General features: G+C 53.6%; 7 protein-coding genes across 7 annotated transcripts; 4 read left to right on the top strand and 3 right to left on the bottom strand.

The window, feature by feature from the left end:
- Window positions 1-2,031: 2,031 nt before the first annotated feature.
- Window positions 2,032-2,598, bottom strand: SCHCODRAFT_02497413 (uncharacterized protein; the record flags this gene model as incomplete). Its single annotated transcript, XM_050343059.1, has 1 exon — window positions 2,032-2,598. A coding segment is annotated over one exon (567 nt), but the record flags the coding sequence as incomplete, so codon positions are not given.
- Window positions 2,599-3,711: 1,113 nt separating this feature from the next.
- Window positions 3,712-5,355, bottom strand: SCHCODRAFT_0107504 (uncharacterized protein; the record flags this gene model as incomplete). Its single annotated transcript, XM_050340976.1, is given in 3 exon segments — window positions 3,712-5,058; window positions 5,200-5,336; window positions 5,352-5,355. 3 exon segments carry the CDS (start codon window positions 5,353-5,355, stop codon window positions 3,712-3,714), a joined length of 1,488 nt encoding a protein of 495 aa, XP_050200811.1.
- Window positions 5,356-10,055: 4,700 nt separating this feature from the next.
- SCHCODRAFT_01088133 (uncharacterized protein) lies at window positions 10,056-10,388 on the top strand (the record flags this gene model as incomplete). The annotated part of the gene is made up of 1 exon (XM_003032394.2): window positions 10,056-10,388. One exon carries the CDS (start codon window positions 10,056-10,058, stop codon window positions 10,386-10,388), a length of 333 nt encoding a protein of 110 aa, XP_003032440.1.
- A 298-nt stretch (window positions 10,389-10,686) lies between these two features.
- SCHCODRAFT_01169155 (uncharacterized protein) lies at window positions 10,687-13,112 on the bottom strand (the record flags this gene model as incomplete). Its single annotated transcript, XM_050341158.1, has 3 exons — window positions 10,687-12,777; window positions 12,831-12,953; window positions 13,002-13,112. The coding sequence occupies 3 exons, from the start codon at window positions 13,110-13,112 to the stop codon at window positions 10,687-10,689; spliced, it is 2,325 nt and encodes a 774-aa protein (XP_050200812.1).
- A 350-nt stretch (window positions 13,113-13,462) lies between these two features.
- SCHCODRAFT_01087865 (uncharacterized protein) lies at window positions 13,463-14,909 on the top strand (the record flags this gene model as incomplete). The annotated part of the gene is made up of 4 exons (XM_003032395.2): window positions 13,463-13,663; window positions 13,785-13,972; window positions 14,024-14,521; window positions 14,600-14,909. The coding sequence occupies 4 exons, from the start codon at window positions 13,463-13,465 to the stop codon at window positions 14,907-14,909; spliced, it is 1,197 nt and encodes a 398-aa protein (XP_003032441.1).
- A 1,984-nt stretch (window positions 14,910-16,893) lies between these two features.
- Window positions 16,894-17,530, top strand: SCHCODRAFT_01169158 (uncharacterized protein; the record flags this gene model as incomplete). The annotated part of the gene is made up of 2 exons (XM_003032396.2): window positions 16,894-17,383; window positions 17,448-17,530. 2 exons carry the CDS (start codon window positions 16,894-16,896, stop codon window positions 17,528-17,530), a joined length of 573 nt encoding a protein of 190 aa, XP_003032442.1.
- Window positions 17,531-20,562: 3,032 nt separating this feature from the next.
- On the top strand, window positions 20,563-21,471 carry SCHCODRAFT_02665000 (uncharacterized protein; the record flags this gene model as incomplete). The annotated part of the gene is made up of 3 exons (XM_003032397.2): window positions 20,563-20,687; window positions 20,742-20,952; window positions 21,070-21,471. The coding sequence occupies 3 exons, from the start codon at window positions 20,563-20,565 to the stop codon at window positions 21,469-21,471; spliced, it is 738 nt and encodes a 245-aa protein (XP_003032443.1).
- Window positions 21,472-26,693: the final 5,222 nt, after the last annotated feature.

Below are 26,693 nucleotides of genomic sequence, written 5' to 3' on the forward strand. Positions count from 1 at the left end.
ACGTTGAGGACATCACCAATGGGTTAAGCTCATGACATATGTGACTTTCATCTTGACCGAAATCAGTGCGATGAAGCCAAGCCGTATGGTGCACCAAGTACGCCTCCTAGCAGGCTGCCGTTCACCAGACATTACGAATTTCAAAACAGTCTCGGAGCGGCCTCAAAAAGGGAGCAGGTAGAGCTGTGCTTCTTTCAGTATGGCAGATCCCCTCGAAGGGCATTCAGAACTCGTTCGGAACGTCATATTGCACATCGGATCGAACAAGACGTTTGGACACAGTTGCCTCTCTTGGAGCAACCGTTGCTGCTGTAATTGTGGAAGACATAGTTATATGGGATCTGACGCAGACCGACAGCGTGGTTTGGCCCCGATAACATCGTTTCCTGCATGCATACCTGCCCACATGCGTCCTGTACCTGGGACCAAGCCCCGTGCCATATGTCCTTGCACAGGGATGTCAGAGCCTACCCAGCACGTTTGGAGGCGATCGGGGCTCCCTGGCAGGCTCAGTGGGCCCGACGGCTCTCGCGCATACTACCATTACGTGATATGCTGATATGCGCGAGAGAGGTTTGGCTCACTGAGCGCCCGCGGCGGCTCCCCGAGTGGACCAGCGACGGTAGTGGGGCTGCAGAAGGCCCTGCGGCAGTTCTGACTGGTGCCGAGGCCCGCGCGGCTGTTGGTTCGCGCTCAGGAGGTGCGTGCGGCGTTCGCGCCGTTCGCGCGTGCGTGCCCCACCAAGACTGCTCCTCCACCCAGCGGTCCTCGGACACCTTTACGCCCTTGCACAGGGATGTCAGAGCCTACCTAGCACATTTGGAGACGATCGGGGCTCCCTGGCGGGCTCAGTGGGCCCGACGGCTCTCGCGCATATCAGCATATCACGTAATGTCAGTATGCGCAAGAGAGGTTGGGCTCACTGAGGCTCCTCGCCCACCCAGCGGTCTTCGGACACCTTTACGCCGTCGCACAGGGATGTCAGAGCCTACCCAGCACGTTTGGAGGCGATCGGAGTTCCCTGGCGGACTCAGTGAGCCCGACGGCTCTCGCGCATACTACCATTACGTGATATGCTGATATGCGCGAGAGAGGTTTGGCTCACTGAGCGCCCGCGGCGGCTCCCCGAGTGGACCAGCGACGGTAGTGGGGCTGCAGAAGGCCCTGCGGCAGTTCTGACTGGTGCCGAGGCCCGCGCGGCTGTTGGTTCGCGCTCAGGAGGTGCGTGCGGCGTTCGCGCCGTTCACGCGTGCGTGCCCCACCAAGACTGCTCCTCCACCCAGCGGTCCTCGGACACCTTTACGCCCTTGCACAGGGATGTCAGAGCCTACCCAGCACGTTTGGAGCCGATCGGGGCTCCCTGGCGGGCTCAGTGGGTCCGACGGCTCTCGCGCATATCAGCATATCACGTAATGTTAGTATGCGCGAGAGAGGTTTGGCTCACTGAGCGCCCGTGGCGGATCCCCGAGTGGACCAACGACGGTAGTGAGGCTGCCGGAGGTCCTGCGAGTATTCCTGACCCTCTAAGTGGCATCGTCAACAGGCTGCTCCTTTTGCTGCATCCACCATCGATGCTTCACTGACTCTTGATTACTCTTTTCGAAATAAAATGACACGAGACATGTCCTTCGGAAATGAAGAAGATGAGATTTTTGTCGAACTATCCTATATAGTCCTTCAGGTGTGTAGATGGTCGTACCATGCTATGACATCTGTGTCGGCCTTCACCTGGTCAAGTATAGTGAGTTAACTTCGAGAATGAGCCTCAGATGGCCATCGCTTCCCGACCTTGTCTCGGCGATAGTTCAAAACTTGTAAGCCTTCCAAGGTTGTAGCTCGCGAGATGGCGACGTATGCTTGACCTTCATTTTGTCAGTGGTTGATTTCGGATCTGCAAGCCCCGTCGTACCAGGTGCAAAAACGTCGGCGAGGTCTACAATCACCCGGTAAAGCGTTTGTCCTTGACTTTTGTGGATTGTGACTGCCCATGCAAGTACCAGCGGAACCTGACCCTGTCAGCATACAAACATTTCAGTCATTGGCTGAGCATGTCACCTGAATGCGGCTGGCAAGCAGATGATTGTCTCTTGTCTCGATCCGAAATTCATCTTCATAAACCAAGGCTGTCCTCATTCCCTCCATAGTGTTGAAATGGACGATGGGATACTTGACTCCATTCGTCCATGTTTTACCGATGTGGACCATGGGATCAATTCCGTCGGGTGCTTGCTCGGTCGGTGTCATCATTCCAATGACAGTGCCTGTGGACCCGTTGACGAGGGTCTCGTCGACATTCTTGATGAGCATGACGCGTGCGCCTACTTTTATGGACAAGTTTGCCATGACGCGCAGCTGATTGAGTGCTCTGCGGGCGGCCTTCTGCTCTTCTTCGTTGCTAGCGGCAATGAAGTCTTTTGCGCCATACTTATGGACGGAGCCAGGAAGCCCTGCCAGCCGAGATGAGTTGAATCCATCGACCTTATCGTTTTTAGCGAAGAGTCGAGTAGGTTCGGGACCCGGGGGTAACTCCCTGCAAAGAGCTTGGAGGATTGTGTTGGCCTGGTTCGGCACAAGTCCCTTGCGTAGGTCATTCAGGAGTTTGTCGAAGGCTTGAATGTGTTAGTTCTGAGCAGCAGTTCTGCAGTAGGAATAACGCACCTTCGTCTTTCTGTCTGTGCACGCGCGTGAGGCAAGCAGTCTTGCGAAATGTCAGGTTACACATAGGACTCTGAAACGCGTATAGCTTCTTATTGACAGGTGGGAGCTATACAGCGACAGATGAGTCGCGTCGCAACTGACGAGAAACCAACACACGCACCTGGAAAAAATCGCCAATTGCAATCACTTGAATACCTCCAAATACACACTTGTTATTTCGTTTCCTTTGGGCGACCTGATAGAGTATAGTGAAGAGCTCTCCATCCAACATAGAAACTTCGTATTATCAGATTACTGCTCATGGTTGGTTCCAAAACTGACCTAACCTTCGTCGATTATCAGGACCTCGACGCTTTGCCATCGCTCCACAGCCCGCGGATTTCTTCGTATATGATCGATGTGTTCTTGCAGGGTAGTCGGATTGACTCCAATCCCTCCCCAAGCATGAAGAGTCAGTCCTACGACATGTAAGTTTCCACTTTGCAATCAAATCAAGCGAATACAACTTGCCGCCAATGTTGGCGGCGGCGACACCTGTAGGGGCCGTAATTGCCACTGTTCCAACTTTGTTGAGACCCTTGGCCAGCGCCTCATGCGCACTGATGATGGCACGAGTGGTCAGTGACTTGCCGGTCCCTGCAGTGGCGACAGATGCGGCGTTAGCAACATCACCAGAATTTGTAGGAAGCGCCCAACCTGCTCCAACAGTCACAAACATACTCGTTGACTTCTGCACCGTTACCTCGAAGACAGCATTTTGTTCGTACAACAGACATACATTTCCTCCTGCTTGACCATCGAGCTGAGCCATAATCTCGACGGTTCTTTTCAGGTAGCCATTGATGGAGCGTTGTGCCAACATCGCTGGCAGAGACGAATAAGGGGGGATGCGCGTGTGCCATTTCCATACTTACTGGTTATATACAGTCCCAAGAGGTAATGACGTGATGGTGGGCTGCTATCAATACGTACTGCAAGATGTTACCATGTACATATGGCCGGTAGACATACGATTGTATCGTCGTATTACTGACCTGGGCTGGATCGGATTTTTCAATGACTGGTAAGGAGGCTTATTTCTACTTCGGCTGCGTCGTCCTCGTCCTCGTCCTCGCTGTCGTACATATGAAAGGTCCGATCACGCTCCACGTTAGTGGCGAAAACCTCGAGGTGAGCGACCTGTCCAACTATTTCTGCCCTCCTGGACTCTTGAAAGTCGTCCATAGCATCCTGGAGGCCGTCCTCGATGTGGTGTCCACCGCAAAGGAGTGAGAGATATCTGAGGGAGGGGAACAGTGGTTGTTTCCCAGGGGTGTAGAGCATCGCCCTCATGAACGGCACATATCGCCTCGGTGGGAGAAGTGCAGTTGGCCTGTCGAGGATTTCCAGATGCTCCACGGTAGCCATGGCTTGCGTGCATACAACATCCGCCAGACATGCACCCCATGATGAGACGCGCTCGAGCGTGACACACCGTAGGGATTTAGTGGCCATACCGGACGCCAGTCGCCTGATCAACCCGAAAATGCACGGCGGGGCGACGGCGTCTGAGATGTCACGGAGGGACACGGACACGATATTTGGGGCGCTGATGAATGTTCCAATGACGATTACGTTGGAAGTGAGGTCGATGGTGTGGAGTGAGGTGAGGGTCAGCATGGGTGTGCTGGCGGCGCTGCTCGGGATGATTGAAGCATCGACAATGAGAGTAGTGAGGGTGTCGTGACAGGATTCGATCACGCGCCATAGGTCGCACGAGGTGAGGGCAGTGACGAGGCTGATGCTCAGGTGCGTGAGCCGAGGAAAGCGTGGGAAGTCTAGGCTCATGGACTGGACCCAGGGTTCGAACGCGAAGGCAGCCAAGTGAGTCCGGCTTTGCACCAAAGACAGATGCTGAAGGTTTGGCGCTCCAGCGATGATGGACAGAGTGAGCTTGGATATCTGACCGCTGATGGCGATGGCAACAGATGTGAGGATGGGCAGGTCGAACTGGCGCTGGTCGACGAGTTCGTGGCACGTCCCCCCAAAGGCGAAGCTCCGCAGCCTTGGCCCGCATTGGTCCAAGATTGGGTCCAGTTCCATCTGGCTGTTGCAGCAGTATTGTATACCCAGAGGCAACTGGCCAGTCCTGGCAATCTGCCGCTCGACCTGATTGGGATCGAGCTGAGTCCACCACCGAGTCATTGGCAGTGGAGGTCGAGAGATGTCGACGTACGTCCAGATGTACGGGTATCCCTTGGCGGTCTCTCTCCAGGTGAAGCATACGGGCATGATTTTGGCGCGGAGGATGCGTGCCCAATCATACGAGTCCTCTTTCTCGACGAAGGCAAGGAAGATGAGCTGAAGGATCTCTGTGGGGAGCCTGCGCACGGGCGCGAGTAGGCCGGCGTTGAGATCCTTCTGGCATCAAAGCCGGTGAATCCGACGGAATACAGTCTCCTTTGTCGGAGCGCTCGAGCGAGCCTTGTGGCGGGGTGGCACCAACGGAGCCGCATGTCCGTCGACGTTCCACCGTAGGTCCCTCAGGCTCTGGATGCGTACTATGATAGTCGCCAGCCTGGCCTGGTATGGGAGCGCCTGAGCCCCTTCTGGACAGAAGCCGGTTCTCAACAGCGATATAGTGGCTAGGCCGATTTCATTGTCGAGTAAATCGTTGTCGTTGAAGAAAGTGGTGGGCTAAGTTGGTGAATCAGCCATAGAAGATGTCCAAGTTATGCATGGCTCTTACCGCCATAGCGAAGAAAACGTTGGATGGAAAGGGCAGGAAGCTGTTTGAAAGGTGGAAATGTGCGCCAATTTATACCACAAATTTCCGTTGCAAGCTCGGCCAACAGAACGGATCGAGCGGCGAAGGCATGGAGACCACAGGATGGCGCGCCCGTGTGTGAGGTTGACATGTGTACGTACATTCGCACACGTCCAGGGCTCAGTGCAAGGTGTACTCCAGAACGACGGCATCAATGATGAAGGGTTGTATCGCCGACGCGGGGATCAGAAAGGGCTGCGCATCAATAGGACTTGCTTCCAATGCGTGGAATCGTGTAGCAGCAACAATCAGGCTAGTAGTCAACCTTTTTCTCAGGGAGCGGACTTGATCTTCTTTGATTTGCAAACGCAGTCGGCGCTCGGCAGGCGGGGCTCCGAGGCTCCTGGGTTTCTTTCCTGTGGCCCTATTAGCACGTGATCTCCCTTCCCGAAGTCCCCGACAGCATAGAAGAGAAAGATACAGTGGTGGCCAGACCAATCACACGCTGCCCTTTTGGGGGGAATCGCCGGTGCCGGCGGTGGGCAAGGTCAATCACAGTTGTATTTTTTTTTATTGCAACAAGCGGTCCAGCAACGCTGAAGACCCCAGATACGAAGTTTCAAGCGAAATAAGCCTGTATTCTGTGAGATACATCGGCGGCAAGATCAATTGCGCGCTGCCTTTTTGGAAAAGAAATCGCTCGGGCGGGTGCAGGGCGTGGTCAGAAGATTCTGGCTTTTTTAGAGTACGATAGAGCATAACCAAAACACCCCACATACGAACTTTGAAGCGTAACGGGCTCTTATTTCGTGAGACATGTGCCGTAGGCTACTCGAGGTCGTTCAGTGCTATATGACACGTGTCTGCTTACTTTACAGGGTCATCCACGGTCGCTGGCAAATTCAGTATGCAGACAGGGGTTGTAAGGGCGCCATGCCTCTTTTAAAGATCACTGAGACCCGCAGAGTATGCCTAATGCTCACCTCGACAGCTTTTCCCCAAGAAAGGTAGCGTGTAATTATCTTGGCCGCCACTGTAAGTACAGCTCGCCGTCCTTGCCTACGGAACGCACTATCAGCTCTGCTGGAATGCGCTCCAGCTAAACAGCAACACTGCTCCACAAGCAGGGACGCGCCGAGGAACCTGACGATGGCTGTACATCTCGCAGAGAATTGGCCGTGGAGATGAGAGACGTGGAAAGAGCGATAGAAGTCAACTCAATTGGGCGTTCTGGGTGCTGTTCCGAGGGAGCCCTAGATGCCATTCAGAATGTACCAGAAATGTGAAAAAAAGCGCAACCACATACTCTCATTTGCTGCCTATCGCCCTTTTGTGCCTGTGCCAAGGTCGGTTCTGGGAGCGGGCATTGCAGGGCGCAGCGTTTAGCAAGCCTCGTCGAAACACAAGGCGCGCTCTCCGCTTCGTTTGCGCAAGACGGGCGAACGGAAGCCCGCCTGGAGGCATATTTGCATTCAAATTCGCCGATGTAGGTCAAGATGAAGGTTATATGACAACATAAGTGAAACCCTTCGATGACGTTGTTGACGTTGACCACAGGGCCCAGCCAAAGGGTCAAAGGACACGGACTTTGACCAAGGCACCGCGCCCTGCCGCGTCCTGGCAAAACCTTGACAGGTTTCGACATCACTGCATGTTCACGTCCTACTTTGAGCATCCAGCACTCGCTCAAAGCAACATTCTGAATGCCGAATTGAGGAGAACGAGAGCGAGCGAGAGAGGGAACAATGACTTGGTCCACCTCGTATACACATCTCAGATGCCTGTCACATAATGTATGAGCCTCGCCTGTCAATAGCATGAAGCATTAAGCCCAATGACGTTACTATAGAGTACCTTTCGAACACGATTCTCATACGTTGACCCTGTGTGTAGCTTCCAGGTAGTGAGGCTCGTAGACAATCACAACCAAGTCCTCGCATCGAGTCGTGCAGCTCGCACAAGAGCAGACATAATCAAACCCATTCCTTTTGCGACACCACGCAAAGGGCGATTTGGTGAGTCAACTCGCAAATTCCACACGAAAGGGTCACACTAAGATGTTCAACCAGGGGATCATTCGAATATGTCTATCTTATCGGTGACCACGAGCCTGGAGGTGGACCCCGTCACATAGACGACCACACCCACCTCATTGACCACCCGCTGCCGAATCTTTATATCGCAGGATGGGACGGGATGGCTTTGCTGTTTACCGAGGTCCCGCTGCGGGGTCTACGCAACATGCGGGCACGCGGCAATCCACGACACCCAGGGCACGTGCTCTCGGGACCGACGGAAGTGGCGCCGACGGTCACCAGGGCAAAGTCAGGACAAGTCGAACTAGTGCTGCCGAAGTTCGGTTGAGTCCAGTTCAACCCCCCTCGCGATGAACCTGAACCTGAATCGACGGCGAGATGGTGAACCTGAACTGAACCTGAACTGAACACCTCGAACGAGTTCACATTGGTTCGAACCAAGTTCGCACTTGTTCGAACCTCTTGAAGATAACATGTGCTGTACGCACCCTACTTGGCAGTATTTGAGAGTAATAGTTACAATATATGGGTAATCAGCCCAGTCTCTTTCACCCGGGTCAGGAAAGGGAACAATATAGGCCAGAGGCTAGCCCGTGAGCGTGACTGATACGTGACATGTTGAACTCGGGTATCGCCGAGTGTCGGCGGCAGGCAGCTGCCATCGCTTCATTTAAGCCTCTTGATGCAGGTATGAGGCATCAACTGCAGCATCAAGACTGATACTATGCTAAACATACAGGAAACACAGTGCATTAAGACTTAAAGCCCTTGGTGGTGGTTCAGGTTCGAACAAATCCAGCGGTGCCCGAACCTGAACCTGAACTGAACATTGTGTTCGGTTCAGGCGGTTCGGGTTCGAACCGATGTTCTGAACCGGACATCGGCAGCACTAAGTCGAACCAACGGGAGATGACTCGGCGGCATAGCCTTACACCGCCTCGGAGGGGCGCGCTCCAAGACCCTCGGAAGGCCTAGATCTTGAAGCTGAAGGTATACAAAGGCTCCAAGTATATAGATTAGACGCTGAATAATACTGCAAGAACCACCCGAATCGCTGCCGCTGCGTCCCGTCACGAACGGAATGCCCTTTTGACTCAGAACCGCCCCGTACGTCGCCGCCCTTGTCGTCGACGCGCTAAATTCACAGGAAGTCACACTTGCGATCAAAATGATTGCAAGATCGCCGGTCATCCAAATTAGGGTATCTTCCCGGCACTTTGAGGAATCCAACGCGGCACCCCACCGCTGTGATGTCTACTGCACCAACATACCGTGCATACAGTATGACTGAGCTCAGTGTCTACGGAGGGTGAATAATGCTCGATTGTTTTTTTCCGGGAATCTTGCAATCATTTTGATCGCAACCACTGACCTTCGAGACTTCTTTTAGGTCGTCACACGTGACAAACCCCCGCCGCTCCCCTTAGGACGGTCCCCTCCCCCTCAACGCCTCTTACTAGGGGCTCTTAACTCGCTAAACGAAGAGCTCCGACCTCTCGCTCCCTCTCGCTCCGCACCCAAAATTCATCGGCGATCTCCCTTGCCTCTCGGTAAATACCATCTACCCCGCTTCCACTTGCGGATCGGAACGCCGCCCCGCTCACAATCCCACGCGAAGCCCACCACCTCGCCAAGAATTTACAGCGTACCAGGAGAGAATAAGAGGTAGTTAGATTTCATTCAAACGCCACGCTACCACTACATCCGGAGCCCACCGCGAGGGGAGGTACTAGAGGATTGTAAGCCAAACGGCACACACCCGATCGCCACAGATTCTCTCGAAATGTCAGGAGACCACCATTCGAGGGTACAATACGATATGGTAGGACTAGGGGAAGAAGGAGTTAATTCTCCGAGGCAGACCTAGAGGGGCTCACAGAGAGAGATGAGGAAATGTCGGAGGGACCAGACCGAGACTCGGGAGAGGAGGAGGAATCGCAGCCCGCATCCCGAGCGCCTGATATGGCGGGTCGGACGCGTTTCCCGCCCGTGCCCATGTCTAAGCACCCCCGTCCCACTGGCACACGGCCACTCTCGGTGCTTGACATGCCGATGCCAGGCTCGCGACAGGCAGCCAAAATCTTCAGAGGAGCATACTACAAGGTAGAATGTTTTCTGGAACACTATGACAGACTTTTGCGACAATACAACGTGCTGTCGGGGAGGGACAAATGTTGCAGCGTCGTTCAGTACTGCTCTCAGCAAGTAGGGAATTTTATTATGTCTACCAGGAGTTTCTCCCTGCATGACTGGCCAGGTCTTTGAGCGGCGCTCCTCAAGTACTAGAACGCGGATCACATGCACGCCAAATACCGGCCGTCCGACGTAGTAGCCTTCGTATCGAAAACTCAGAAGAGGCGTGTCGAAACCCTGACTCAATGGCACCAGTACTATACGCGCTTCGTCCGAAAGCAGCGAGACTGGTTATCAAAGGAAAAATGACCGCGGAAGACGAGGCCTCATACTTCTGGCTCTGAGTCCACCCCACGCTCCGGGATATCTTCGAGAACCGCATTCTGGCGAAGCGCCCCAATCATGACCTCTCGAAGGCCTACCCGATCGAACTCATATGCGAAGTGGCAGAAGAGCATTTCCAAAGACAGAAATTTACAACGATGCGTCTGGATGCCGGAAAGTTCGGATTCCTCCCTGAGGACGAGCAATTCGTTTCGGACTCGGAAACTGACTCATCGTCAGACGACAGTGATGACTTGGAAAAGGATGAGCGGCGACGACGGAGGCGCCAGGGCAAACGAAAGGAGAAATCAAGGAGAAGGGAGGAGAAACGACACGAACGCACCGCCAAAATGACCGGAACGGCAGGGGAAGTCGCGAATCTTGTGAGACAGCTCAATACCATGAGGCCTAAGGACCCGATGTACGCCTCCCTGTACTACAAAGCGATATCACTAGACGACACAGGGAAAGTAGATGACGTGATCCACTGACGACCTATCGCCCCTAGTCAGCGGCTAGCACGAACGCTCGCCGCGCAGCCGCTCCTTCAGCCTGGAGCGCGTGACAATCGAGAGCCACCCCCACATCTTCAGTCGCAGCATCGCCCAGCCATGCCACCAGCGACGGCTCCCGTTAACGGAGGACTTACGTGCTATGGATGCAGCGAGCCAGGGCACCGCATCAGTGAGTACACTCTTCCATTGATGTTATGGAAAGAACGAGCGTGTCAGAGAAGAGTGTCCACATTTAGTAGCGCCCATCAAAGCCCAACGCGCAAACAAGCGGTACTCATTCGTCGTTCATCCCCCAAGTTCCATGCTCAGTACGCATGTGCCCATAAATCCCATCCCCACCCGGAAACGTCTCCATACATTGCCAGCATATATGGGTCTGGCACTGCGTGCATGTGACGTGGTGACATCCTCCACTGCGCTCGATGGGCGCTTTGCAACCTGGACAGCGCTGCACTCCATTCGCCTTCATCCACTCCTCCAGCTCAGCCGCACCATCATCTGCATTACAACGCAGAGTGCCATGAAACTCGGATTGGCAGAGTGAGCAGATGCGGAGCAGACACGCCGGACACTGAAGGACACGACCCCTGCCTACGCTTCGGTACACCTGCTTGCAATCCGGAGTTGGACAGTAGTGGAATTCATCCGGCCGTGCGTTGACGTACGCGGTGAACGCCGCTTGGACGAGACGGTCCAGCTCCACTTCGGATAGAACAGCAGACGCAGTCTGGTGTGTGATGCTTTCCCTGCAACGACCACTGGAACCCAAACAGCCTATTGGGAAGATTCGGTTCTCCCCGCAAGACACGAGGAATCCGCGGATGCACTCGCTGCACCAACTGTGTCCGCAGCCCAAGGTAATGGGGGTGTCTGCCTCTGCGAAGCACACGGGACAGCTGCGAGGATCCGACAAAGCCTCGCAGCGCCGTTGTTTCGCACGATGGACGGCTGTCGCTGCCTCGCTGTTCATCACATCACTCCCGTAGATGATGAGGGTATCCTGCGTCGTGTCCAACATCATGCAACCATTGCCAAAGCGCGCGCGCAAGGCGGCGATATCGGGGTCCAGGTAGAGACCGACTGCATCGCCCGATAGAGGAATGGCCGAAGATTGTTGTTTCGTGAGCCGCCCAACTTGTGCCCTCAGTTCACGAAAGACCTCCGCTCTATCTTTCCGGGTAGCAGACACCCTGATTTGCTGTCGATCCCCGTCCGCCATGATGCTGACGTGCGGAAGCCGACCTTCTATCCGCCGCACAAACGCGCGCCCTTCTGGGTGGATGAAGAAGGGGTGCCAGATCACTTTGCCGTGGTCACGAAGAACCTCACCACGCACAATGTGCTCCAGCTCCATCCGCAGATAATTGACGGCCTGAAGGTTATCTGCCTCCATTCGGACCTGCAACGTGCGCCCCCCGTTCTGCTGGGCGAAAGTCATGTCCATTCCGCCCTGTTGCGCCATGACCGCCAGGCTGTGGATAGCGTAGGTGTTCTTGCTGTACAGAATCATGTCGATGTCGTATAAAACGCTGCATATCTGCTGAACCTGAATACGTGTGCCGCCAGTGCACCCCGGGCTGGTACCGTCGAACGCAGCACAGACCGCTTTAGCTTCGGTAGCGGACGAATACATCGCCCAGGCCTTAGCCACGCCACCGTAGTAAGGCGGAGACTGCAACGCGAACCTGACCAGCCCGCGATTACGCCGAAAGTGTCGCTCGAGCGAAGCGCCAACCTTTGCAGGCGAGCTGAAGTAATTTGGCCGCTCAAACATTTGGTCCACAGGTGACCCGAGCGTGCTGACTTCGCTCTGCTTGACGTCTGCGGGCAGGCCAACGAACTTGACGGTGAAGTTGCTGACCGCAGGCACACTTTTGTGGTGTTCGGCGGACGGCACGTGGTGGCGAATACCCTGCCTGGCGCGAGATATGCCCACCTCCGCCTGCGCCAAGGTCTGATATCCTCCGTATATCACTTTCGTTGGAAGGTCGAAGACGATGCGCACAGTTGCGTCGTTCAGCGTCAGCCTGGATATGTCCCTTGGTGCTACGCTCTTGGCGTGTACCTTGCCACCAAAGACACTCTTTCCGTCCCAAGCTGCACTTGCAGCTGTGGCGTCCTTTGAATGCACGTAGCGGGCGAGGACAGTGCGCACGGACTTGCGATGAACGCCAACAAGGGCGCCGTACACGCCAAGTGCCTGCGAGAGGTACTTCAAGGGTATATCCTCGCCAACTCCATCAATCTGGATGGTTGATGACTCGAACCCTGTGATGACTCTCTCCACACAAAATCCTGGGCGCATCTCCACGGTCATGAACTCTGCCACCGTGTAACGCGTCAACGCTGCGTCGTTCAGCGGCTGCTACATTGCTAAATGTGAGAGGTGTCCCATGTGACTTTTGACACAACACGCACCCCATTGGAACACATTCCTGTCATGGGGTAAATCATGGATGGAAAGGGAGGCAGCTCGACGTCCGGATCATCCACACGCGCATAGTGCACAGTACCAGTCATCGCGCGTGACGAGTCAGTTTCCTAGCATGACTTGGTTTGAGTGTGATTCAGAACGCAAAACTCGCTTACCATGTGCGCAGCTCTCTCCAGATTCATAGCTTGAGATGTGCTGCCTCCATCATGCTGCATATTGAAGCTGGATGTTACTCGACGAAGCTCGCCTCGAGGTGCTTGCTGCATGGTGGTCTGAGAAAGAACGGCCACGAACACAATGATCACATGATACCCAAAAACCGTCATCGTTCGCAGGGTATCAATTGGCTGCCATATGGGGAAAATCACTGCCATCACACGAGGTGTCCGCAGCTGCCTCGCAGATGCGAGATGGAATTAGCAAGCCTCACAGTGTTCCTCTTTGTTGGGCTCAGACGGCATCTTCAACATCATCACGCATTTGCGACACGTTTTGTGCCGTGCGAAGGCGGTGGTCAATGTTCTACCTGCATGTCCACGTGATTGATGCAGCGGCAGCGTTGATTGATGCGTGTCACGTTTTTCTGCTGTTCGCTGCTCCTTATCATCGCCTTATCATGTCAGTCCAGCGAGCAGCCAGTCTCTTTCACCGCTTCAATCATCAAACTGCTCGATTTGCAACGATCATCTTCATTCCTGATCCCAGACTTTCGGAATCCGTCAATGACCATGACGATACATCCACATATCTATACGAGATGACTTGTTGGATTGACCCTCAGGCGCTGTCTCGCATCTCGCTCGCCGCTCCGCGCTGCGTACGTGCAAGTGAAGCTCGGGAGATGAATGCAGACACCGGCGAAGTCAGCGCTGTACTGTGGGAATGGGTTCTTACATTTTTTTTTCCGTCACCGCAGCGAGCTGACCTTTGTAATGTAGGCATACCTCCCTGAGGCTTTGTTGACCAAATCGGCTGGAAGGGACGACATCAACCTTTCCATCGATGTTGTAGATTACCCAGACTTTGTGACGGCCGTAACGTTGCACTCTCCAGACGATGAAATGTGGCGTCGCCTGCTAAGGGCAGACGCCATAATCGGTGGCCCTGCACTGAACGAGAACTACATGTGAGCCTGCCACACACTCTTTCTCGCTTTACAGCTCACACATCAGGCTAGGCATCCAGCGTACATGATCCATCTTGACGCGTACATCGCGGGGGTGTCGCTGCTTGAACAGCGCGTGTTTCTCTGGCCCTGTGCAAAGTCGCTGTGGTGTGGTGGGAACAAAACTACGCTGGCCGCTGAGCTCCAGTTCATCGCCACGCACATAACACATACGCCCCGTCCGGCAGAACGTGGAATTCAGGGGCCTCCTGGTCCTCCCAAAATGGGCTGGGTCCAGAAGAGAGGATACTCTGCGCGTGCGGAACATGTGCTCCTTCCATCCGAGATGGAGATTGGAGGAGTGCCCAAGAGTCTGGATGAGCCTGCACCACCTGAAGCTCGATGGATAGAGCAAGCGTACATCGACACCTTGCGCGACACCAGGTTTGGGGAGCTGCGCTGCTTTATTGTCAGCGGCGAAGTAACCCGCATCATACGGACGGTGCCCAGCGGTGATGGAATGACCTGCAATGGCGTGGACGACGGGTGGCCATCACTGGCTCAGCATTGGTGTGTGGAATCAATCGACTGTATCAGGGAAAGGGCGCTGATGACTTCCTGCGATAACCTTTGATCTCCTCGCATTAGGAGGATATATCACGGCATGCCTCCATCCCCTACGCAGCAACGCCAGGGCATTCTTGAGCTGACGTCATTTGTCCTGGACACGTACAAAGCGCTCGTCGGAAGAGAAAAGGCAGCACTCGCAATCAGGGACAGTGACCTGGAGGTAGTTTGCAGGATGGACATTGGCTTGCTGATGGACGATGTTGCGGCACATTACTTCGTCTTAGAGGTCGAGAGAGGGTTGACGCTATGTATGTTCTCGCACCATGATGTCGAAGGAGCGTCCCAAGACATAGAGGCTGTGGCAACATGTATCCTTAGCCACATTTAGACATGCCTACATGTGTTGCCTTGTAGATTTACTCCGCTTCTTGCTCTGCTCCGGGGCATGAAGCAGATACAGAAAGTAGGTCTGGCTCTTTGCAATGAGCTCGGGAGAGCGCGTGGCGACCCACTGACAACAACAGGGACGAATACCCTTCGATGAGCTCGCGATGAAGGAGGAGCGGAGGTCGTAAAAGAAGTAGAAAAGAACCAAGACAAAGCAAAGAGGGCGAAGAATCAGGTGAAGATGAGTAGGCGTAACAGCACTGTTCACCTTATCGTAGTCCGCATGACCCATGTGCTGAATTCTCATACCACGTCTACCAAAGAGATTACAGTAGTACCCACGGGCATGGAGACAGCATCTGTCTAATATTTCTCTTGCGACGGTGACACGTCGTGAGCCTGACACGCCTCAAAGGCCCTGAGCAGGCTGGAAATGATGACTCAAACTCATCAAACCGAACCTCCTGCAGAAGGTTGATAACTGGTAGAAGAACACAACCGTGTTGCCATTCCTTCTGGGACCATTGCGCACAAGCTATAGACACTGTAGAGTTGTTACTGGTCATCCTGAAACACATGGCTAGGGATAACACATCCCACCGAGCCCAGAAGGCGGTGAAGAAAGCGTACACGTCGAGACAATTCCCTGCGAACCCAGGGCACCAAGAATCTCTCAAGCTGTATATGAGCATATAAAACGACCCTGTTGCTCCCGTGCCCGCGCTGTGCCCTTCCTTCCTTCCAACTTTCGGAGGCACAACCCCAACCGCCACTGTAGATGATCGCTCCCTGGTTCCAGCCCACTACGATCGCTCAAAGTCTGCACTCGAACTGCTCTCTCATCGCACTCAAGCGAGGGTAAATAGACTCATATGATCCCGCTTCCGTCGTGCAGTACCAGCTGCTTGAACTCGGTTGCGCGTCCAAATTATCAAAAACACTGCCTTGTGTGCAGTGGCATCTGCACATACAAAGAACTTGCGTCGTAAGCCGTACAAGCAACGTCAAGATGGAATCTGAGACCAAAAGATGCCAAGTTTGCTGTAGGATGCCTTCCGCAATGAGCGGCTGCCATGGCAAATATATGCATGGACGTCAGCAGTTTGGTGCTGACACTATCCCCCATCCGAAACGCCGCCTTTCCGACCGTCCGCACATTGATAAAATCGAGGAAAAATCACGTTAATCTAGCGCGTAAGTAAAGAGCTCTAAGTACATAATCACAGACCTTTCGATTGGATAGAGAGCGATAGGTGCAACGCAAGCCTTCTGGAAGCAAGAGGGCCGCATCCACTCCCAGCGTGAAAGGCGCTGCTATACCTGTTTATTTCTAGGGTGTTTTCTAGGTGTTCTGATCGACTATGCCGTTGATTCCGTAAACTTATTGATATCATTTTGGGCGACTGCGCTCGTCCTACACCTGCTTGAGCGCGGTGTTTCGGATGGTGGGCACAAAGCAGGTTCCCAACACAATGCCAAGCCCCCTCTATTAAGCTCGACTCTTCATATATTCGTCTGAGAGCATCTATGCATATACTCTGCAACATCATGCACCAATCAACTACGCTCAATGTCCACAGTCGGCTTGAATGTTCAGTTGCAGCGGCTGCGTAGCAAATCCACTTTGGACGGGGATCGCCGTCAGTACCTAAACTGCCAGAACACCGACATGCATTCAGGGTGCGTATGACGCGCAGTGACCAGGCTGTCCAGCTGATCAACCAACCGGAGGCCGGAACGGCACTTCTGAGGTCTAGGCACACTCGTTTTCGCAGACGTCTGAACGTACACGGGCCGCAAGCCATGACATGTCCATTACGTGTCACTGAATGGTAGAAATCAAGTTGTGACCGTGACAGAACCCTCCTTGTATCGTACCACCATCTCCACCATGCCACGCACGAAGAGAACAGCGCGGATTAGCAGGGGCGGCAAGGCCCCGCGTAGTCTGTGTCTCGTTCTGCTCACAGTGAAGCTGCGCGCTGATGTACGCACCAGAACAGCTTGCCACGAAGAGGCCAGCGGCACCGCAGCCTATCAACGACCATCGTCCATCTGACTCGGAGGACTCGTACGATAGCGACGACAAGGTCAAGATGATCGTCAACAAGCGCCGGAAGACAGCGATCGACGACGAGCTGACAAGTGCCGACGCCAAGGACACCATCACGCCTTCCGACACTCACCAAGTCCCTTCCACCTCCTCCCAATCAGCAACGACCGGTGTACATGCTTCCCAGTCTAGCTCTGCGGCTGCCCACCTGATCGAGGCTGCTGAAGACGAGAAGCGGGCGATGGATAAGCGGTGGGAAAGCGGTGAGAATCGCGCTCGCACCGTCGGCCGGCCGCCAGCTGATCGGACCGATCTGTCAACAGCCGTCGCAAACGGACAGCAGGGGCTCGAATGCAAGACTGTGGCGCCCGCAGGCAAGTTGGAAGGCAATGTTTCATCCTGCTCAGATTGCATTGCATCCGGTGCGTATCTTTCCAGCTGCCTGGGAAGCGCTCTTCGCAGATGGCTGATAGCGCCTTCTCTCAGATTCCGCCAAGACTGAACAGTCCGAGCATACGTCGCGCCAGGTGCTTCACACTGATCTAGTAACCGTACCCGGACAGCTTTGACCAAGGGCACGAGTAGTGTACAAATGTTGTTGATGTTGAATTGATGATTTCCGTGCTGGAGGGCACGCTTGCGCCACTTAAATATTTATTGGAATACGTGAATGTGCCCGAATACTCCAATGGGAAGCACGGCTTCTCCAGGCGTCCCTCCAGCCACGTGCCAAGCAGGCGGCGATGTGGCTTGAGTCCGGCTGCCAGTGCCGCTGAGCTTTCAGATTGCCCGTCGTCTGCCATAGCAGTGCACCCTTCCCACCCAGTGACCTTGTGAGGAGTCAATGGTTGCAGCATACTGTATGGCTTCGACCATAGGTCCGGTGCGGAACCTGGCCGCTCTGCTTCCACTCCTACCCGCTCGACTGGCGAGATCCCCACTCGCCGGCACAGGGCTCCCGCAGGCTCAGCGGCTGTGACCTGTGACCGTGCGAACTCGCCTTAGTGACGAGACCTGCTTGCCAGGCTCGTCTTACTACACCACGCCCATGGGCGGAGGTCGGGGAGACGTCCGGCGGATCATCTCCGGTGTGGTCTGCCAGACGTCCGGCGACATCCCGCGAGAGGTCGCTGGGCATTGAAACAGTAGTGGCCCGACGTCTTCAGACACGCGGTCCCAGTGATGTCGCTAGCCTGACCTCTTGAGATGAATAGCGGGACACGTAGCCTCCTCGGGATATTCGCTTATTTTTCGATTTTCTTGTTCATTTCCGTCATTTGTGGGGAGAAAACTTGTTCATATTGCACTTGAGAGGTATATAACATGTACAGGACTGTCCAATTAGTGCTGCCGATGTCCGGTTCAGAACTTCGGTTCGAACCCGAACCGCCTGAACCGAACCACGAAGTTCAGTTCAGGTTCAAGTTCAGTTCGACCTCTGCCGTCGAGGTTCAGGTTCAGGTTCGGGCACCGCTGGATTTGTTCGAACCTGTTCGAACCTGAACCACCACCAAGGGCTTTCAAGCCCTGATACACTGTTTTTCCTGTATGTTTAGTGTAGTATCAGCTTTGATACTGGAGTCGAAGCCTCATACCTGCATCTAGAGGCTCTCATAAAGCGACGGCAGCTTGTAGGCTGCCTGTCACCGACACTCGGGGATATCCGAGTTCAACATGTCACGTATCAGTCACACTCACGCGCCAGCCTCTTGCCTATATTGTTTCCTTTCCTTACCCGAGTGAAATAAAATGGGCCGATTACCATTATATTGTAACTATCACTTTCAAAGACACCTAAGAAGGGTGCGTACAGCACATCTTATTCTTAATAGGCCCGAACAAGTTCGAACTCGGTTCGAACCTATCTGAACTCGTTCGAGGTGTTCAGTTCAGGTTCAGTTCAGGTTCACCGTCTCGCCGTCGGTTCAGGTTCAGGTTCAGCCCGAGGAGGTGCTGAACCGGACTGAACTGAACTTCGGCAGCACTACTCGCGCCACCCCAATGGGTGCCGCTGCCTTTCACCTTCAGGTGATGCCCTCGACCTCATGTGCTATGCACCTTTTGTGATTGCGGGAGCGTAGAGCAACACCCCTCCCCCTCCCTCCCCCCACCTTGCTACGTGGCGACCGCGGACGCGTCCTTGGATGCGAATGGGCGCACGAAGCTCGGGCGGCTTCTCATCCTATTCCTCACCGTCCACTTGCACTCGCACTCCTGCGCGCTGTGCAAGTGGCAGGAGCCCTCGCCACCACGACCGCGCGCGTTCGGGCCGGCCGACTTGGGCGCAGAGATATGGTACGCCTCGAGGCATGCTCACTCGAGAATGACATAAAGCCTACGTTGCTGGCTAACATGCGCTTGCTGCGGGGGCGTCTGCGGGTTGCTGAGAAGTGATGGCGCGGGCGCGTATGCATTGGCTGCTGCGACGGGGACGGGACGCGGCTGGGCGTACACGATCTTGACGTTCGTGGCTGCCATGTTGCAGGCGTGCGATCCGTTCTGCGTGGTGGTGGCAGAAGAGGAGGGGGCGAGTCTTGTGGGCAGCAGCTACTAACCAAGTAAGACCCAATGGCGTAGCTGGTTAGAGCACCACTCGAACTGTACAAGGTTCGAAGTTCGAACCCTGCTGTGGTTGGCTCTCATGCCTGGAGCACGGGTGCAACTCCCATCGCTTGTAGGCATCCGAGAAGCCCGGGCAAATCCGCTATCAGAGATGATACTGCTCTAATAGCGGATTTGCCCGGTCCTCTCAGATGCCTATAATCGACGAGACTTGCACCCGTGCTCCAGGCATATGAGGGCTAACTGCATTTTAAGGTCGGAAAAGTGGTCTATTGAAGAATAGAGAGAATGCATCACAGTACTTTTTCTGTGGCTGAGGTCAAAACAGCCAAGTTGATGTATGATTGCATGGGTGACATACACGGTCCGAATGTACAGTCAGACTGATTAACAATGCGAGTGATGGGCCCTAGCATTAATGGATGGGTCAGATCGAAGGGGGACTGCAACAGATCTGTTGACATGCACACAAGGAAGAGCAATAGAGCTTAATAGTTAGCACACATATCATCTTCTTCGCTTACAAAACGCGGCTAGACTTCATGCAGTGCCTGAAGCAAAACTTGCGACGGCTACTGGCGGTAACCCCCATCCGAAACAGATCCACCGTCCGAAATGCCGCTTTTGCTACAGTGCTCACATTCTAGAAATGGAGGAAAAATCACCATAATTCAGCCCGTATATCAAAAGCGTTATGCACAGAAATTCAAACCACCCGACCAGATAATGAGCCATAGGCACGATGGAAGCTTTATGCTAGGGAGAGGGCTGCCATCACCCCCAGGATTCGTCTAAAATATGCATACAGATACTATACGATGTGATCTATCAATATATAACAGCGGCCACGAACCGCTTGGATTTCGAGTGGCAGGGGGGCGGCAAATCCGTGTGGGATGAGAGCAACCGTCAGTGATGAATATGTCCGTATGTAATAGAAAATATTAGTAGGATAAAAAATCAGCGGGGTTTACATCAAGCGCCCATTGTTCTCAATGGACAGTGGATGCAAAAACTTGTGATATCTATCGAATCTGATATGTTGAAGATTCCCGCTCGCATCTGGTACGAGACCGACATGACTGTGAACATCAACGAAAGCGCCCATCCGTTCACGAACAAGATGACAGGTATGGGTAGACCGCTTGCAGAGTCTATCGAACGGTATGTACCCCACATAACTTGTGTATGCCATTCTACTGACGTTACAGTCAGCAGACGGACTGCAGACCGCATGATTTTCGAGCAACTCGGAGAGTGCTCGCAGCGCTGCGACCATCTCAACACAAACATCACCTTCTCCGACCGGCACAGTGCGAATCGCTTGCGCCACGAGTCCCGCATCCGCACGAAGGCTGCGAAGACGTCGAAGGAGGACGAACTTGCTCGTCTCAACAACACCAGCAAAGACACTCAGCAGCAGAAGAAAGTGCTTTCGTAGGCTGGCGTGAAGGCACCGTGTGCCAGGAAGGGGTCGCGCGGCAAGAATACGCCCAACGCGGTCGAGATGCACCGGTTCTCGAGCCCACCTTCACCCTCTCCTTAGTGTGGTGACTTCGATGGTTCTGCCTTTGAATTTCCATCAGGCTCGATTAGCGCAGGCGCTTTTGATGTTGTGACTGGCTTGGGCGACCTCGACAGCACAGAAATCAACGCCCCACTGCAATCAGCACTCACGGGCGATGTCTCGAGGTGGGACTTTGGTTCCTTCCTCACGACGTCAGGACCATCTCGCTCTACCATACCCGAGGAGGCACCTGCTGATGCTGCATCATCCGCATCGCGCGCTGCCACCTGGACGCCCTGGTCTGGCTCTATGACGCAGGTCGACAGCTCCCAGCCAGCATCCCAAAGCACCGGTATCGGCTCAACAATGCAGTCGCTTGCTGGGCCGATCTCGAGGCCGCAGCCGGGTCAGGTCCTCGGCTGGTCGCCTGACGCAGCGTAAGCGGGATCTGACTTCTTTCTCTATCATCATAGCTACGCTATATTTTACAACAATGTATTATAATGGCAAAGTTGACGCCGCCGAATTTCACCGTGCGGAAGCAAACCTGGCCCGGGAATTGCCGTGCATCACTTTCCCCCGGTGAAAGTGGGATGTCTGACAACTAGGCCACTTTCACTTCCATCGTTTTCGTCACGACTCCACCGGCCTTGCCTCCGGTTTCACGTTTTGAGCGTGATCGGTGAGCATATTACGCAACGAAAGAAGCCTTTTGACGCACCAAGGACTCCAGCCCTCTGTAGAGTCTTGTTTAAAGCAGGGCCATCTACGCGTGCTACTCATGGTAATAGGAGGCACAATCGGATGGTGAGTCCGTTAGTCCTCAACCATATTTTCGGCAATTGCCGCAAACAGCAGATATTGCCTTCCTGCACTTGCTTTTGCTTGCTGGTACCCTATAGACTGATAGAATATACACATGTACAGTTCATGATGGAGTTGTGTCCAAGCTTTTGCTCTCACATCTAATATCAGAGCTACAGAAGGCCAAGATCCTCTCGCGCATAATACAATTACGTAATATGCTGATATGCGCGAGAGCCGTCAAGCTCACCGTGCCCGGCCCATGGCTTCAATCGCCACCAAACTTTACATGCAGTCTCTCACAGAGATATACAAGGGCCCACAGGTGTCTCGAGACCGCTCGGGGGACGGTGAGCATGGGGGTGGTGTGCACGTGCACGAACTGTGCGAATGTCATACACACTACCGATCGTGAACCACCGACCGAGCGAGCCCCAGCAATGGTCAGAAATGGTCGCAGAGTTCTCTACAGTTATCCTGGCTACTTTGGTTTACTGGGAATGCCAGCGCTGGTGCTCTAGTGGCAAAATCTCTCTCGTGCATACTACAATTACGTGATATGCTGATATGCGCGAGAGCCATTGAGCCCACCGAGCCCACCCTGTGGCCCTGATTGCCACCAAACTTGTCCGGCAGTCTCTCACAGCCATATGGAACGGCGTAGAGGTGTCCAAGGACCACTGCGTGACGAGGAGCACGGGTGGGTGTGCGCATGCACGAACTGCACGAATGTCGTACACACCCCCAATTGCAAACCACCAACCGAGCGAGCCCTGGAGATGGTCGAGGAGAACCACAGAACCTGCTACACCCCCAGCCCCCTCCCCCCCTAACTATTTTGGCTTACTGGGGATGCCAGCGCTGGTGCTCAATCAGCTGAATCTCTCTTGCGCACACTATGATTACGTGATATGCTGATATGCGCGAGACCCGTCGAGCGCGCCAACCCATGCTAGGTCACCACCAAGTTCCGCAGATAGTCCCTTACAGCCATATACAAGGGCATACAGCTGCCTGACTGCTCATAGGGCAGGTCAATTGGTGGATATGTGTGCAGGATCCGAATGGCCAATGTTAGCTGGGAGGCAATAATGGTCGGGATCTGCGTTAGATCCAACATGACCGGGTCTCCTTCACTTTTGACAGCAGCTGTAGACCTACACACAGCACACATCTACATTGATGTAAATGAAGGAAAAGTCACGATGTTTCAGTCCATAAATTAATCTCGTTATAGGACGTATCAGTAGACAGATTTATCAAGTTCTGCACTTAAGAAACGGAGCTCCACTTGATGAAGCAGCAAGTTTAAGACCTACGAGGACTGATGAATTTTCTTGCAACTCAGGTGCGTGGAGTCCCGACAAGGGTGCAGCCCGGCGCGGTATTCAGGGTGATTCTGGCAGGCGGCGCGAGGGAAAGCCCTGGGTAGTATCGAAACATGCATCGTAGGGAGCGCCGGCGGGGTTTTTGCGTGTCCGCTGGCCCAGACTCACGCTGTGAGAAGCTCCTCGGCTTGCCATCCAGCGCAGGCTATGAATTCTCTCTGCATTTCATCGTTCTGTCTTTTCATTTAATCAACGAATTTACTTGACTGTTCACTTGCCTTTTCATTAGTGAATTCTCTGATATTTATCGAATCTAATACGTGCTTATGTACAGAGTTGGAGACCATTCGACCTCATGATAAGCGACAGGCCTCTTGCAAACCTCATGGCAGTTAAAAAAACCGCCATATGGCCGATTTTTATCATGAAAGCTGCTACTATACATGCGCTTCTTCAAGGGTGTGCTCCCCTTGAAGGACATCAGAGCATATTAGTTAGCAGAAATATCGATTTCTTCACTTACAAAATGCAGCTCCACATCATGCAGTGGCTAATGCAGAACTTACGGGGGTTGATGAATATGTTCGTACGTAGGAGGAAAAATCGCTGGCAGTCGAACTCTGGTGCGACCACGTGATGGCCTCGTGCGCGTCTGGGCGAGGGCACGTATCGGTCATTCTCTTCGAAGGTCCTTGTTGCTCTGGCCGACATCAGGCGTGCGTGCAGGATATGGAAGGCAAAAAGAAGGTAGCTGCTCAGGCGTACACGTGCACAAGGGGGAAATCAGCAGGATCCTGGAACGCGGGTTGGCGAACCAATCTGCCTCTTTACATTTCGTCGTTTTGATCTTTCATTTGCAGTGGTTTTTTAGATGAATTTTCATTTGTGCCTTCGTTAAGGAAGTCTTTGATAATTATAGAAACTAATACTGTACGCTCCATTGACCCATCTGCTTGTCATCTCAATCTATCACTTGATGTACGTTTTTCTGACGATTTTCTGCTTGTGCTTGCGTTCAGAAATCCCGTGATCGTAGTCTTATGTAATTCCTTCTATTACAGCCCTGTATAACTATAGCCTCAAGACATCGCCGAGCGCAAACGTGAAGGAGCCTTACAAATAGCGTGGACATCTGCAATCGTACTGTACCACCCTTGCTCAGGTAAGACGGGGACGAAGGGAGAACGTCATTGCTGCCGATTCACATCCCATGCGGAATACGGTATGGATGCTTATGACTCACGCATCCCACATCCACAGTGACAATCTTTTTGTTGACCGAATGACTACCTAGCGCAAATGGCGGATGGGTCCGATCACCTCGTCCCTTGCAGAAAAAAAACAAAAAAGCAGGGTGTATGTTGTGGTCTGGGGTTCGAATCCCCAAAATGCGCTAGGGCCCTTTTTGTTCCGTGCGGCTTTTGCAGTCAACTAAGTGCATGGAGGTAAGCAGGGAATGCGGGGAATGAGAAAGACTGGCCCTGATGGACTGTGGCACTGCAACAGCAGTTGCTTTGCATATCATCACTTGCCTTATCTTACTCTGCCAGGCATCATGCTTGTCCATCATATATGGACTGATTATGCACCGATGATTACGTTCTTGCAGGTGCTTTCCCTACTGATTTGCCTTGAACAATGGTGGACATAAGTGCACGTACTTGTTGCGAACGAACGTGTGTACGTACGTACGTACGTGCGAAAATTGGACAACACCACAAGCCGGGGAGATGCAGGCACGACCATATCAAACTATTCACTCACTCATTCAACATCAGGCAGCACTTTTGCATGTTCCAGAAAGGCTTGTTGAATTGGGTACGGATACACGCCGACTAACGTATCCAGACGTCACCTAGCCCGCACTTCAATTGGGTGAGCACATGACCCATTCCCAAGAGCTAGCCGACGTCTCAGCCCGTTAGCCAGCGTATGAGCTGCAGAATATATATGTACAACATACCTGTAATCACTTGAGACGCTTTAGACGTCGGCTAACGCACCTGGACGTTGGCTAGCCCGCACTCAGATTTGGCGAGCACGTGACCTCACCCCCCAAGGGCTAGCCGACGTCTGAGTGCGTTAGCTGACGTCTGAGCGGCAGAATATATGTTTACAACATATCAGTAACCACCTGAGACACTTTAGACGTCGGCTAACGCACCTGGACGTCGGCTAGCCCGCACTCGGATTGGGCGAGCACGTGATCCCACCACCAAGAGCTAGCCGACGCCTGAGTGCGTTAGCCAACGTATGCGCTACAGAACATGAATCTACAACATATTGATAAACATTGTATGGCCTTCAAACGTCGGCTAACGCACCTGGACATTGGCTAGCCCGCACTCGGATTGGGTGAGCACGTGACCCCACCACCAAGAGCTAGCCGACGTCTCAGCCCGTTAGCCGACGTCTGAGCTGCATAAGATATATGTACAACATACCTGTAGCCATTTGAAAGGCTTCAGACGTCGGCTAACGCACCTGGACATTGGCTAGCCCGCACTCGGATTTGGCGAGCACGTGACCCCACCACCAAGAGCTATCCAACGTCTGAGTGCGTTAGCCAACGTATGAGCTACAGAACATGAATCTACAACATATCGATAAACATTGTATGGCCTTCAAACGTCGGCTAACGCACCTGGACGTCGGCTAGCCCGCACTCAGATTTGGCGAGCACGTGACCTCACCCCCCAAGGGCTAGCCGACGTCTGAGTGTGTTAGCTGACGTCTGAGCGGCAGAATATATGTTTACAACATATTTGTAACCACCTGAGACACTTTAGACGTCGGCTAACGCACCTGGACGTCGGCTAGCCCGCACTCGGATTGGGCGAGCACGTGACCCCACCACCAAGAGCTAGCCGACGTCTGAGTGCGTTAGCCAACGTATACGCTACAGAACATGAATCTACAACATATCGATAAACATTGTATGGCCTTCAAACGTCGGCTAACGCACCTGGACGTCGGCTAGCCCGCACTCAGATTTGGCGAGCACGTGACCCCACCACCAAGAGCTAGCCAACGTCTGAGTGCGTTAGCCAACGTATGAGCTACAGAACATGAATCTACAACATATCGATAAACATTGTATGGCCTTCAAACGTCGGCTAACGCACCTGGACGTCGGCTAGCCCGCACTCGGATTGGGCGAGCACGTGACCCCACCACCAAGAGCTAGCCAACGTCTGAGTGCGTTAGCCAACGTATACGCTACAGAACATGAATCTACAACATATCGATAAACATTGTATGGCCTTCAAACGTCGGCTAACGCACCTGGACGTCGGCTAGCCTGCACTCAGATTTGGCAAGCACGTGACCCCACCACCAAGAGCTAGCCGACGTCTCAGCCCGTTAGCTGACGTATGAGCTACAGAACATGAATTTACAGCATATTGATAAACATTGTATGGCCTTCAAACGTCGGCTAACGCACCTGGACGTCGGCTAGCCCGCACTCGGATTGGGCGAGCACGTGACCTCACCCCCCAAGGGGCTAGCCAACGTCTGAGTCCGTTAGCC

The sequence above is a fragment of the Schizophyllum commune genome (assembly GCF_000143185.2).
Source record: "Schizophyllum commune H4-8 unplaced genomic scaffold SCHCOscaffold_4, whole genome shotgun sequence".
Taxonomy (NCBI): Eukaryota; Fungi; Basidiomycota; class Agaricomycetes; order Agaricales; family Schizophyllaceae; genus Schizophyllum; species Schizophyllum commune.